The 15,164-nt window shown below is 35.8% G+C and overlaps 1 protein-coding gene across 7 annotated transcripts in view; it reads left to right on the top strand.

The window, feature by feature from the left end:
* The window catches only part of LOC132098016 (tight junction protein ZO-2-like), a 90,496-nt gene that overhangs the window by 61,493 nt on the left and 13,839 nt on the right, over positions 1 to 15,164 (top strand). For all 7 annotated transcript variants that reach the window (XR_009422821.1, XM_059504100.1, XM_059504102.1 and 4 more), the window contains exons 3-11: positions 355 to 479; positions 1,122 to 1,224; positions 2,382 to 2,982; positions 4,260 to 4,363; positions 6,023 to 6,176; positions 12,508 to 12,619; positions 12,889 to 13,007; positions 13,469 to 13,532; positions 14,734 to 14,884. Coding sequence is in view for 6 of the 7 variants with exons in the window: in XM_059504100.1 (XP_059360083.1) it covers positions 355 to 479; positions 1,122 to 1,224; positions 2,382 to 2,982; positions 4,260 to 4,363; positions 6,023 to 6,176; positions 12,508 to 12,619; positions 12,889 to 13,007; positions 13,469 to 13,532; positions 14,734 to 14,884 (1,533 nt within the window). In the remaining variant the exon portion in view is untranslated. The remainder of the gene's footprint in view (positions 1 to 354; positions 480 to 1,121; positions 1,225 to 2,381; positions 2,983 to 4,259; positions 4,364 to 6,022; positions 6,177 to 12,507; positions 12,620 to 12,888; positions 13,008 to 13,468; positions 13,533 to 14,733; positions 14,885 to 15,164) is intronic.

Below are 15,164 nucleotides of genomic sequence, written 5' to 3'. Positions count from 1 at the left end.
GATTGCATCAAGCCCACGGCACCCACTCATTAGACTCTATTTATTTAGCGTTCCTCTGAGGCAGGTACAGCAGGTTGTTATTTGGCCAAGCAATGAGGTGGAAATATGTCTCCATTAGCTTTGGCATGCAGTGGCTTTCTACAAAACCGCACTATGGCGGCATGCAGCCACAGTTTATGAAAGATTCATCATAAGCGCACAAACGTGATTGTGTAACACCGCTGGCTATTTGCACATTTCTATAAAGCGATATTAAACACTCCTGCTCTGGGCAGGCTGGCTGTGATATATGACTGAGGAAATGCGTTAGTGGGGTTTTCACACTGAAAGCGATTCTCTGTCTTTCTCTCACAGGACTCTAAGATGGGCTTTGGAATTGCTGTGTCTGGGGGCCGGGACAATCCAAACGTGGAGACCGGAGAGACGTCCATCATTGTGTCAGATGTGCTGCCAGGAGGACCGGCCGATGGACTGCTCTTGTACGCTTCACTCACCTTACTAATGCATGCGTGTTTAGCGTATTGGTAAACCATTATTTTACACCAGTTTAGGCAAGTTGATAATTATAGGGTTTTCAAGTAGAGCTCTTCAAAATTACATGAAATCAAATAATATCATGCTTACTGTCCTAATAAATGTCTTTGGTGTTATTGTGCATGTTTTATTAGTGCATGTTGTTGTAAAGTAATCAAGGCTGGGTGAAATTATATTATATAATAATAGAGCATTGCAATCATGGCATATTTTTGTAGGGCAACCCTGAAGTTTGCATTGTTAATGAATCTTTAACTTTTTATGAATTTTGAAGCCTAAATACAATCATCAGAATTAAAAAGCTACATGTAGGCTATAACCTAACATATAAAACAGCTGGTTTTAGTCTGCAAAAATATTTTATCCCTGCAGGACTACTTTTTACTTTCCAGTGTAATGCTGGCTGATTCAGTTAAGAACAGTCCTACATTATTTCCCACTGAATATACATTTTCAGAAATGCATCATATACTAGATTATGGAGGTGAAATGCATTTCAAATGCCAAGTGTTTCAGCATAATAATATAGCATGGATTGTTTCTTTTTTCTTGTAGACTTAACATTTGTTTTGTTTTGTTGTGGACAGTGAGAATGACCGCGTGATACAGGTCAACACCATCGCCATGGATAATGTGCCTCATTCGTTTGCTGTGCAGTCACTTCGGAAATGTGGGAAAGTGGCCAAAATAGTAAGCATCTTTCAAGTTGACTTTTACGAGAGGCCTTCTAGAATAAGTTTACTTTGGATATTAGTATAGGTTAGCAGTGTCAGATATCTTAATTAAGGGCCAGTATTTGTACCCTCCATTTATGTCAAATAGTTTAGTTTCAAGTAAATCAATATGAATATTTGTGGTAATTGAAATAAAGTTAAAAAACTATATACATATTAGATTAGAAACTTACTGAAAATTACTTGGAAAAACTGAAACAAAACAAAAACTAATAAATTGACAAACTCACTGAAATTCACTAAAACTTAAAATTTTCACTAAACTGAAAAATAAACAAAGCTATTACTAGTATATTATTATATAACTATTATATACAGGGGTGCACATAAGTGGTCCGCAAAAAATGTGTTGTATAAATATGTTCTGACAGCGCATTTGCGTACCGACATGGTTGACAGCTGTTAATACACAATTACCATTTTAGATCACAAACTGTACTATATAAGTTTTATTTTCAACCTGAAAGCATACATCTAGGCTATGCAATGGCGTTTTCAAAGCACAATGCAAAACTGTGACATTCATCCACTGACGCTCTTTAATCAACAGCAGCGCTAAACCCGGAAGTGCGTATACTTACTTTCCGGTAACATGCCAAAATAAAAGCCTGCTGATTTTAAGTTTAAATATGATGAAAACGCTTTTATTTATTTATTTTTAGACGCTTTTATCCAAAGCGACTTAACATTGGGGAATACATAAAGCGATTCTTCTTAAAGAGGCAAACAAAGAAAGTAGTGGTAAATATTAGCATTTTATTTTTAAATTTACTATAAAATAAATGTATTTGTATTTAATACTAGGACTGCCTTTTATTTTTAATAATATTATCACACACTGTTATTTAGTTTATTTACTTTTTTTTTTTAAACGAAATAAAGTGCATTAATATTATTAACTTTTATTAGTTCATTTTTTATAGTTTATTTAATGGGTCACGCTATATGCAGTGTGAGGACCAAACCAAATCTCCAGAATCACCAGGCTGAAAAAATTATGTGCACCCCTGATTATGTAGTGTATTTATGTTAAATGTCTACTTTTAGATATGGTCCTTTTGATAACAGTGGGCTGAATGTATAAAGACTAATTGTACTCATTGCTCCTCACAGACTGTAAAAAGGCCTCGCAAGGTGGCTGTCCTCAAGCACCCGCCGTCCCCAAGCGGGGATAGCCGCGATTACAACTTAACCAGCTATTATCCCGAGGACAACCGCAGCGTTCACACTGACCCAGACTCTGATTACCCTCGGGGAAACGGTGGCCTGGGCTACCCCCGTGACAGAGAGCGTGACCGCAGTCTCGAAAAGAGCCGGATAGACTACCTGGAGCCGGATTACCAGCGGGAATGGAGCAGAGGCAGAAGCGCGGAGAGGTCGCCCAGCTCTGACAGCGGCTACCGCAGGGACGGCAGCCGGGGCCGGACGCTGGAGCGCGGATCCAGCCCGGAGCCTCGCTATCACCGGCAGCACAGTGGAGGCCGCGGCGGAGGTGGAAGCCCTGCTGGAAGCTACGGGAGGGACCAGGGCTACGACACGCGGAGGTATGACACTCGTTCGGATGACAAGATGATCAGGATTCACAGCAGGGACCGGCTGCAGGATCGCTCCCCGTCACCCAGCAGAGAGAAAGACAGAGGAAGAGACCGGTTCAACTATGAACCCCTGGAGCCGCCCATCAATGTCATGCTGGTGAAAAACAGGCCCAATGAAGGTGAGAGTTGCAGGATTACCTTGTTACTAGTAGCATATATTAAATATGTATTAGTGACTGAAAAATTATTAAAACAGTTTAGAAGGGTCATATTGTTAATTTTTTTATTACTCTTTTCTTTCCACTGAGGTCCAAGTTATCTTGCACTCTTTCCAGAACCTTTGACTTAATTTAATTATTATTTTGATGGGAATCTTTTTGCCTTATCCATATAAATTAGATTTCTTGACAGCCAAATGTAAATATCTCACTCCCAATAATAAGTTTATAATTTATGGGCGTTATTACAGGAAAGACTTGAAGTTGGATCAATGTTTATGACAAACATTGGCATAAATTTGCTGCAAGTTCATATTTTCTCATGCAAATTAGCTTTTAGACAGTTGTTTGTGAAGAATTTCTCAGCAAGCAGTTGAATGTTTTTTTTTATTTATTTTTTTGTTTTTTTAGAAATAACATTTAGCGATGAGTGATTAATCTAATTAAAAGTGCAAAATGGCAGCATTTCACTATAAAAACATTAATGAATACACACAACCGTTCCAAAGTTTAGGGTTCGTAAATTTTAAATGAAATTAATACTTTGACCGTATTCAGCGAGGATGCATTAAATTGATCAAAAGTGACATTTATAATGTTACAAAAATGTTTATTTCAAATAAATGTTGAACTTTTGCACTTTGTATTCATCGCAGAATCCTAAAAAAAAAAACATTATCTTTGTTTCCACAAACATTTTAAGCAGCACTACTGTTTTCAACTTGGATAATAATAAAAAATGTTTCCTGATCAGCATATTGGAATGATTTCTACATATTCTTTTGTATATAGTCTTTAGTAAAGGTCTGCTGCTTTTTAAGGTCCTGTATAATTAGTGATAGCCCATCCTTCAATAACAGCCTCTTTCTGAAGCTTCATTATATCCTGACTGCTTTACTAAAGAGTCGGTTCTAAAATATTCTGCATAACAGTTAAGATCAAACTGAAAACAGCAGGGACCTAATATTTTTGGTAAACCATTTGTTTCAAACGTTGCCATCTCTTAGAAGAATATGCAAAGCATGGGTAGGAGCAAGTGTATGTTATGACTTGATATGACTGCTTTACATAAGTCAGATCAATACTCCACATTTTCAGTTTCCATTTGAATTGTTTGTGGTGTTTGACCCATTCAGCCTGCCACTAAACTAACAGCTGGAGGGATGGCTGTGTACTTAAAAGGGTCAAGGTTATCATGGTTGTTAGGTTCATGTAAGTTTCATTCTGATTTGCTGTAGAGTACGGCCTCCGGCTGGGCAGCCAGATCTTCATCAAAGAGATGACTAGCACTGGATTGGCTGCCAGAGATGGAAATCTCCAAGAGGGCGACATCATTCTTAAGGTACCTATCAGACCCTTCAAGTTCACACAATAACTGTTAATGTTCACGCATTAAATCATTGTCATAAAACCACTGTGGCTTTCTGTGTTCAATACATATTTACTAATGGTTGACTGATGTGGCTGATGACAATACCTAGTGCACTATTAAGACTCATTTTTGTTAAAGTAAATATAGCTGAAATAAAAAAAACTATAATATATAGATAGATAAAATAAAATATATATATATATATATATATACAGTACAGACCAAAAGTTTGGACACACCTTCTCAGTCAAAGAGTTTTCTTTATTTTCATGACTATGATAATTGTAGATTCACACTGAAGGCATCAAAACTATGAATTAACACATGTGGAATTATATATGGAATTATATACATAAAAAAGTGTGAAACAACTGAAAATATGTCATATTCTAGGTTCTTCAAAGTAGCCACCTTTTGCTTTGATTACTGCTTTGCACACTCTTGGCATTCTCTTGATGAGCTTCAAGAGGGAGTCACCTGAAATGGTCTTCCAACAGTCTTGAAGGAGTTCCCCGAGAGATGCTTAGCACTTGTTGGCTCTTTTGCCTTCTGTCTGCGGTCCAGCTCACCCCTAAACCATCTCGATTGGGTTCAGGTCCGGTGACAGTGGAGGCCAGATCATCTGGCGCAGCACCCCATCACTCTCCTTCTTGGTCAAATAGCCCTTGATGCCTTCAGTGTGAATCTACAATTTTCATAGTCATGAAAATAAAGAAAACTCTTTGAATGAGAAGGTGTGTCCAAACTTTTGGTCTGTACTGTGTGTGTGTGTTTGTGTGTGTGTGTGTGTGTGTATATATATATATATATATATATATATATATATATATAGAAAATCTAAGTCTAGAAAAAATAAAATTGTAAATGTTATTTATATATATAAATAACAGAAAATATATGTAAATGTTACATATTGATTTAATAATTATTAGAGTAAAAGGCTTAAAATTAAATAAATATAAGAAATCTTGCCTTGATGACTAAAGTTAAAGTTCTAAATTACTAAAACTAGAAAGTAGAAAAAAATTCAAAATATTTATAAATATAATGGCATATAATAAACCTAGATGTATACACAGTTTAAAGAGAGTTAATGAGATAAACATTATTTTGCAATACATGTTTTTCTATGCAAATAGGTGATATAAGATGAAATAAAAGTAATAAAATGTAAATGTGTAATTACCAAATATATTTTAATATAATTTTTTTAGAAATGTTGAGAACAGTGTTTTTTATATAGATCTTATTTCAGTTAACATTAATTGTATTTAATATTTAATATCTTTTTTTTTTACCATTTTATGGTTTTAGTTAACTAGAATAACCATGATTTTTTTTTCTTTTCCTCTAAATATATTTATTTATTTGATTCAAATATTTTTGAAAATTACATGGACGTATTTGGATCTAAATATTATATTTTAATATAGTAATCTACTAATCAAATTAAAAATATTAGCAAATACAGTACTGGGGAAGTAATCATTACAATTTATTGTTCTAATCACAGAAAAATAACGGTTTAACTGTATGTATATATCCATCAACCATTCACACAACTCCACTCAAACTCCAGACAATCATCAGACTTAAACCAATAATGATATATCTCTGTCTCTGTCTCAGATCAACGGGACGGTGACTGAGAACCTCTCTCTGAGTGACGCTGGCAAGCTGATTGAGAAATCGCGGGGCAGGCTGCAACTGGTGGTCCAGAGAGACCACCGACAGATCCTGGTGCGCATTCCTGCCCTGGCAGACAGCGACTCGGAGCCCGACGGTAAGCTCCTCCTATCACACTGCGTTTCTTTTGGACTAGTCTTCATGTCAGCGCTTCCTGAGCCGTGGTGCACACCCTCTGGCTGTTTACTCTCCAACACCACACTTTAATTAAAAGCATAAAAGCGTGAAATGGCTTGGATAAATCAGATTAGTAATATAATGTACACATTCGCTAGGCGCTGAGGCTGTAATAAATTACCGTTAACTATTTGAATCACTATTAATAGACTCGAAATGAGTATTGAAGCATAAAATCCAATTTGTCACCGTCTGAATCAGAGCAGGGTTATCATCCAGTGGCATAATTTCAACTATATGCCATGGATTTAATGAGTCTGGTCCTCTATAGAGGTGATGCAGTGTTAATGCAGTTGGACACGGGTAATAAAACTTCCTCTGGCTGTATAGTTACAGTATAGATTGATAGTATATTTAACAGGAACACATAGTCATTTAGAAATTACAAGACTGTAATGTCAGATACAGACTATGGCTTTTTAGCAATGAGCTGAGATTTACAGCCCCCATTTATATCTGCTATTAACATCCGTCTTGGGTGATCTGTTCACTAGTGGACCACATCAGAGACAGTATAGTGGGACAATCCATTTATAGAAAAACGAATGGGAGGAATCGCAACACTCAATATAGCAGCTGTGTTAAAAAAGGCTTACTTTTCAGTTAAAAGATCCAGTTGCATTTTTTATTGTGGCAGATAATGCATACACATTTTAAATCTCTTTTTTAAAGCTTCAATTGATAGATGCAACTTTTAAAGAAAATGTCAGTCAGATCAAAAAGCAGAAGCCATAATATATATCAATTCACATAATCTAAATCGATTTTAAATTGTATACATTCTAATACATTAAAAATTTATGTTTATTTTTTTATATTTGTATTCGTTTATTTGATATACTATTAAAATGTTTATTATTATTATTATTATATTATTATTGTTAAACAATGTAAATAAAAAAAGTTATGAAAATAAATGAAATGTAAATTGGTTAAAATAAAATAAAAATGATATGTATGTTTATATAGTTTTGTTGCTTTTTATTTCAGTTTTAGTTATTTTGGCACATACAATTCAAATGAGAAATGTAGCTGGAATTAAGTTTTTCATTTTTTCCCATTTTTTAAATAAATGCTTTTTATGGTTTCAGTTTTAGCTCACTGTAATATATTCGTTTTTTAATTTATTCTAATTGTTTTGAAAAATACATGGACATATGGGTGTTAATAGCAGGTATCTTAACCCTGCTATCAGATACATCGACACCCTTGTTCACACTTGGACACAAAGGATATTTTAAAACCAGAAAGATGCGCTTTTATGAGAAAAAGCAAACCGCATGCTTACGACAGAAATGCTATTTTTGTGTTCTCTTTTTACAGATAATACAGATATGTCATACTTTTAGCTGACGGACTGCAGAGACACAACATAAAGTCTGGTTGCCTTTAATCTTTAATCATGACTGTGCCTCAACAAACCTGTAAAGCTTTCACACTGTGCTATTATATTTTGATGCTAACCTTCTTTTTTTAATACCTTCTTTAATCAATAAATAAGTCTACTCAATGTTACGTCTGTGTGTTGGTGACTTATTTAATCATGGCAGAGAAACTCTGGAAGGGTGACACAGTCTCTCAGATGTTATTTCATACTCTTCAGCTGTTGTTAAAGGTGGGACAGCTGGATATCGTATTTTTCAGATCTACCATCCTCGATGTATTAAATGCAGGTGGAAGGAAGTACATTTCAGTACAGAAAAAGCATGCATTTCCCACTTCATGTATGTATTCAACAGCATTGGAAAATGAGTCACCGTATGCATTGTGTGTGGTTGGAGAATTACAGTAGAATCAAGATGTGATTTACACCCTGTCATAAAAATGCAGCACTTACTGTTCATTGCCTCGTACGTGCCATTGTGCACTACTTTTCATTTTGACTAGATGATGTGATAGCCAGCTTTCAGCTATTTCTTCATTTTTATTGTTCATTGTATTCAAGAAGCTGTGACTTTGCTAGCGTTACGTGCTTGGATAGGTTGAAGGCTTACTGTTGGAAATCAGCGCTGTCCCTTGTGTCTTTATCCTCATTTATTTAACATTCACTCCAGTTTGTTTGTCTTTCACAGTTCTGTGGAAATTCAGGTGATTGTGTCTAAAGACAGCATGCACTCACAACACATTTAACTTCCGTAATGCAACACATTTTTATGTAAAACTGTATATTCAATGACAAATGAATGTAGGATGGTTGTGTGTTGTTGGATTTGATTTGACTGCTATGAAGTAGGGCTGCACGATGTGTCGTTTAAGCATCGATATCGCGATGTACGAATCCACGATAGTCACATCGCAGGATGTGCGATGTAGGCTGTCGTAGTTGATCCGTTATTCATTAACTGTACGGGCCAGCTGCTCCCCTGCACTTGACGAATGTGATTCGCGGATTAATTGCACAGCTTAACCATCATAGAGTGAAAGTTTATAATTGACAGGACTGAAAACCACATGCAAGTTTAACAGGGCAGAGAGAGAGGGAGCGCGAGAGAGACGGAGAGAGCGAGAGAGAGAGAGAGAGCGCGCGAGAGAGACAGAGAGAGGGAGAGCGCGCGAGAGAGACAGAGAGAGACAGAGAGAGAGAGAGAGCGCGCGCGAGAGACAGAGAGAGAGAGAGAGCGCGCGCGAGAGAGACAGGGAGAGAGAGCGCGCGCGAGAGAGACAGACAGAGAGACAGACACATTAGAAGTACCATCAATGTTTATAGAAATGTATATGGATTTATTTTGCATGTAATTTTTTTTTCTTATAAATATATATGTATTTTTGTTTTGTTTGTTTCTATTCTGCTATGTACAATGCTTTGGCAATATGTACCTTTGTATGTCATGCCAATAAAGCAATATGAATTGAATTGAGAGAGAGAGAGAGAGAGAGAGAGAGAGAGAGAAAGAGAGAGAGCGAGCCGTTTTCAAACAACACAAGCGCTGTCTTGCTCTCTCTCCCTCGCGCATATGGTGGTGTCGATGTTTAAATCATTTAAAATGATAATGTAAGTGTGCTCACCCCATTTTTGTTTGTAAGAAAAAATATCGCAATATATATTGGAGAAAAATAAAATATCGCAATGTCATTTTTTCCCAATATCGTGCAGCCCTACTATGAAGTATGCTATGCTATATAAGTAATAAAAATGTGGTTTCTTTTAAGGAAATAAAATAAGACCAGGGAAATGTGTTATACTGTAGAAATTAATTCAACACACTGTATGTGGCAAAGTTATTCTTAGTCACTACGAAGTCGAAGCAAAATAAGAATTATTCACAATATATATCAATATTATTATACCAGTACATTTTTTTTAAATAATGCTTTTAATAACTAATAATATTTGAATAATATTTAACTAATAATATTTGAATATGGTGAATTTAATTTTATATTTATGTAATGATAAAATATTATGTAACTGTTTTATTGTGTGTGTGTACATTTTCTACAAAATTTTTTTTCATAAAACATTTTATGTATTTTTTTATGCTATTTCTCTGGGGGAAAGGTGAAAATTAAAGCAAATACACAAATATTTAGATATCAGATGATCTTATATATATATATATATATATATATATATATATATAAGATCATCTGATATCTAAATATTTGTGTATTTGCTTTAATTTTATATATATATAAAATTTCACTCAGCCCTGGTCTCTTGCCTTTTAAATCTGTGTTTGTGTGTGTGTCGCACTCTCTGTGATTCTCTTCGTGATTTTGCTTGTGTGTGTGTTGTCACAGTAGCTCTGTGAACTATATCAGTGATGGTGGTTGTATAGCTGAAGCGGAGGTGCTGGCCATGCTTTTTGGGGTTTTATTCAGGGAATATACACACAGCTGTCTCTTCTCTGTGGTTTGTCTCTCCCCCTCTTAAGAGACAGACTGTAATTTCATCCCCACCCAACAGATGGAAACATGCCTCTCTCCCCCACAGCCTGGAAAACACCAGCTTCCTGCTCCTCCCTGATACTCCTCAGACACTACATGAACATGCACCCTTATAATCCATAAATAATCTGAATGATAGCCTAATTCAAATGAAATGCCTTTAAGTAAACAGTTTGAGAAAAAGATCAAATTTCGTCATCTGAATAAATTATTAATATACTGTATATTGGGATGCTGCTTTTGATTTAGCAACATGAGAAAAAGCTTTCTTGGGATCATTTTAGAAAAGCAAACATACCAGTTACACACTGAAGTGATGCTGAATCTTCTTTACAGGACTTACAAGCTTCTTGGTATTAGGATATCAAGACTCTTAATGCCACTGTTGCATGACATGCTCAGAAATATATTTGTGACAAAACCAGCCTTAACTTGCTTGGATATATTTGTAGCAATAGCCAAAAACATGGTATGGGTTAAAATAAAATAAAAATATTTTATGCCAAAAATCATGGAGATATTTTGTAAATTTCCTACTGTACAATATATAATAACTTAATTTTTGTTTAGTAATATGCATTGCTAAGAACTAAATTTGGACATCTTTAAAGGGCGATTTTCTCAATAATTAGATTATTTTGCACCCTCAGATTCCGGAATTTCAAAATAGTTTTATCTGGGCCAAATAGTGTCCTTACAAACCATACATCGATGGAAATCTTATTTATTCAGATTTCAGATGCTATATAAATCTCAATTTGAGAAAATGTACCCTTATGACTGGTTTTGTGGCCCCGGGTCACATTTATCACATGTAAACAGATGTTTTCATCATATTACAGATTTCAGGGTGCATAAACATAACATATGGAATCTTCAGTTCGATGGAATTTAATTTGGATTTAATTTCTACATGTAAACACAAAGGATAAAAGTTTTCTGTATGTGTATATAGGTGTGTGTGTGTGTGTGTGTGTGTGTGTGTATGTATGTGTATATATGTATATATAGAATTACATTTTTAAGAATTCCTTCAAATCAAATGAGATCTAAGCAATTAAACTTGCATCACTTACAGATTTCTCCCATGAGTCAAAGATTTTAACAAATTTTGTGCACTAAATTTAGTTTATCTGCAGACAGTGCTGTCTGTGTACTCTGTTAGCTCTGAGCATTAAGCCCCCCAAGCTCTGAAGCAGGTGGGCATCAGTGTCCTTTTGCTCTGTTATGGTTGGAGTGTGTTGTAGATTTGGAGGACAGTCGTGGGGTTCCGCCCACCAGCGGCCATGCACTGGACATGCACTTAGATCACCAGCAGACCACAGAGTAACTCTTTTTTTTTTTCTTCCCGGCCGTCACTACTTCTGTCCTGCTTACTCTTTCAGGGAGATACTTCATTTTCCTTGCTCTGCTTCTTGTTGGTTTTACTTGTAATCAAATAATTCCCAACTATCCTGGATAAAGTAGAGCTCTAGAATGGGAAATTAAAGGAATAGTTTGCCCTCATGTCATTACAAAACCTGTGATACTCTCTTTTTGACATAGGACATGATACAAAAGCATAATAAAAGTAGTAAATGTATATGAGCTGCTAACTCAAGAAATGCTGAAATTGAGTCATTGATTCACTCAGTTGAACTTGAGAATGTCTGTTTCAAGAGTAAGTCATTCTTCTGAGCCGATTCGTTTAAAATGAACAGTTTACAAATCAGACTGCATGTCAAAAATATTAATCAGTAAAGGCTTCCGATCCTTCCAGTTTTATGTTTCACTGAAGAAAAAAGTCAGGTTTGGAATGACATGAGGCTAATGGTGACATTTTTTGTTTTTGGTGAACTATTCCTTTAAGTATCAGTATAGTGTCAATGTAATCAAGCATTAGCTGCTTTTGCACACATCTCTGCTTTCCCAGACAGTTTCTGTAGATGTTACTTCTATCTGTCCTTTTTCTCTGCCTCTCTCAGGGTGTTCTGTTCCTAAAGATTAATCACAGCTGTCCGACACACCTTCTGCCTCTGTATAACGCTGCTATTAGTCTCTCCACGACAGCTTTATGAAATTCCGGGCATTTGAGTCACATAGGCATTGCAAATCTCCATGATTTGGGTTGTGTGTTTGGTAAAAAAAAAAAGGCATGGATATGCTGTGGACAAATAAAACCATAGTATATACAGTATAAGAAGAAGTAAGTTATAACGGGGCAGATCTTGGCCAATTAACACCAAGTCGACAGTAACACAGTGGTTTGTTTTCTGTGGTTGTGGGTCCATTTAATTCTGTCTCTCCTGGGCCTCGTCTCATTCTTGTCCTAGGAGTAGAAGGAAAGTCCATTGCTTCTCATCGTAGACTTTTGTTTCTTTCAGACATTTCTGAGATGGAGTCTTACCATTCCTACTCGCCTCAAGATGACCAAAGGTCACGCCAGTCTGACCTCTCCTCACACTCTTCCAATGATGTAGCACGAGAGAACGCCAGGTGAGGACCGCATGAAGATCAGCTCCTGATATGTTTGACACATAATAATAATAATACAATGTATCCAAAAAGTCTTTGGACATTTAAATGGATAGTTCACCAAAATTTCAATTGTCTACCCAAAGTGTGTTTTGTCCATGTAATGAAAGTTAGTTTGGTCCAGTGTCTGGAAACCATTGATCTGTATAAATATCAAGCAATTTCTGGTTTTCAAATGTATATTCTCAGTCAGAAACTGTGTTAGAAATACACTGTTGTTGTATTTTCAGGGAGGATCCTCAAAGTAGATCGGCAAAGACCGCTGTTTCATCCTCTCCTTACAAAACTCCAGAGGAGCCACTTCCAGCCCAGGAGGACAGAGTAGAACCACAGGAAGAAGAACCACCACGTAAGAACAAAATTCTGTATACCATTTAGTTTGATATTAGATAAAGACCCAAACCTCTGGTTTATTGATAAAGCAGCAGAGGATTGGCAATGGCAATGCAATGTCAAGCACAAAATGAGTAAAAAGCTTTGCTGACTAATTCAAACAGAAAGAAGTTGATTTCATTTATTTGATGTCACATTCAGTGTCACATGATCCTTCAGAACTCATTTTCTGCCCAAAAAATGTTATTTTACCCAAGTTAAAAACAGTTGTGCTGCTAATCTTTTTATTTTATTTTATTTTAGTTGAAACTGAAACATTTTCTTTTGTCATATAAATGTTATTTACTGTTGCTTTTGACGTCTCAAATCGCGATTTCGATTAATCGCACAGCCCTAGTCAGCAAGCTGTCCACAAGGCAGAATTTCTTTAAAAAATGTAAATCTACTGACCCCAAATTTTTTTTATTCAATATGCAGCAACAGTAAAGACAACACCTAAAATCCTGCTCAGACCGAGCCCAGAGGACGAGGCCATTTATGGGTGAGTGGATGCTGTTAATATCCTGCAGGTTCAGCCCTCCTCACACACACGATCCTATTCACTGAACTAGGATCTTATTCACTAACTAAACCTGAGGACTCACTGAGGGCTGAGTTACAATCTGGAGACAGAGCTCATCACACACACAGTTTTTTAAACGAATAGTTTACCTAAAAAATAATTATTTGCTCACCCTCATGTTTCAGTGGTTGGTCTGTTCCGAACAAAACTTGGTGGTGAACTGTCTGTTTAAACTCTCTCACTAAAGGATGAGTGCACAGAAAATGAAATAGACTTAGAGGAAGAGAGGCGGAGGGTCATCTGCATCACAGCCTCACAGACGGGCTGGGTACCTCTACAATCCCACTCTCTCTCTCTCTCTTAATCATTCTCTCCGTCAGCTCCTCCATATTCATGAGGAAGAAACAGTCTGCTGCTGCTCGTATCCACTGGGAGAGGTTATTTTTGTGTCCTGCTCTTGCTTACAGAGCCGCTTTGCTTAAAGACCAGAGCTCCAGTGTGTTTTTACCTGAGCACAGGAGAGCAGGGAAACCCTGCTGAAAAATCACAAGCCATGACCATGCATTTGGCTTTTGGCGCATCTGGAAAGGATAAATAGAAATTGGATGGGAAAAAAATCTATTTTTTAAGTCTGTTTTTCTCCGAATATATTATATGGGAGTAATTTTTTTTTATTATAGTTAATTTTTTTTTAAATGTAGTTTAAGTATTAAAATAAATAAGTTACAACTAATAAATCAAAGATAGACTTAAAAAATAATAATTTAAAAAGCACAAAAACACATCGAAAAATTATTAAACTAACTAAAATTTAATTTTAAAACTTGAAACTGTGAAAATAAAATCTAATTCAAAATACCATTTTGAGCTAAGCTAATATAAAAAAATATTTTGAGTCTGATAAATTCACTGATCAAAAATCACAGATAAATTATCCTATTTTAATGAATTTATTTGAATTCAATATTTGATTTCGAATTTATTCTATATTTATATGCACACAATATGCAATGGTATATTTTAAAATTATATATATATATTATAAATTATAAATATATTATAAATATATTTATTTTAAGACCTATAATGTCATTTTCATGATTGGTGTATCCTGAAGTGATGTCACAGTTTTACAGATAAGATGTTAGCAAATACCTAACTCTCTGCCTCTCTCTTTAAGGCCCAACACCGTGATGGTGAGCTTTCAGAAAGGAGAGAGTGTTGGCTTGAGGTTGGCTGGAGGGAATGATGTGGGAATATTCATAGCAGGAGTTCAGGATGGCAGTCCGGCTGAAGAAGAAGGTCTCCGTGTCGGGGATCAGATTGTGAAGGTACAAAAATATCAGCTCTGTTGACTTTAGCTGAATGATTTCATAATGTTCTTGTTCTGATCATGTTGGGTCACTTGTTTTTGACTTTATAATAATAAACAAGCTGTTTTTTTTTACTGTATCTTTAAATCTTCTGTATGTAATTGACCACCTTATTATGCTTATTATGTAGTCTTCATAGTTTTCAGAAATAGCATGGGTGGACTGGAGAGGGAGGGAGCTTTAAGTCAACATTACGTCAACATATTAGTACAGTTTTCCATGTAATGGCCCCTTTATG

This window comes from Carassius carassius, chromosome 21 (assembly GCF_963082965.1).
Source record: "Carassius carassius chromosome 21, fCarCar2.1, whole genome shotgun sequence".
Taxonomy (NCBI): domain Eukaryota; kingdom Metazoa; phylum Chordata; class Actinopteri; order Cypriniformes; family Cyprinidae; genus Carassius; species Carassius carassius.
Note: the sequence above shows the minus strand (reverse complement) of the source record. Positions and strands in the feature narration are given on the sequence as shown.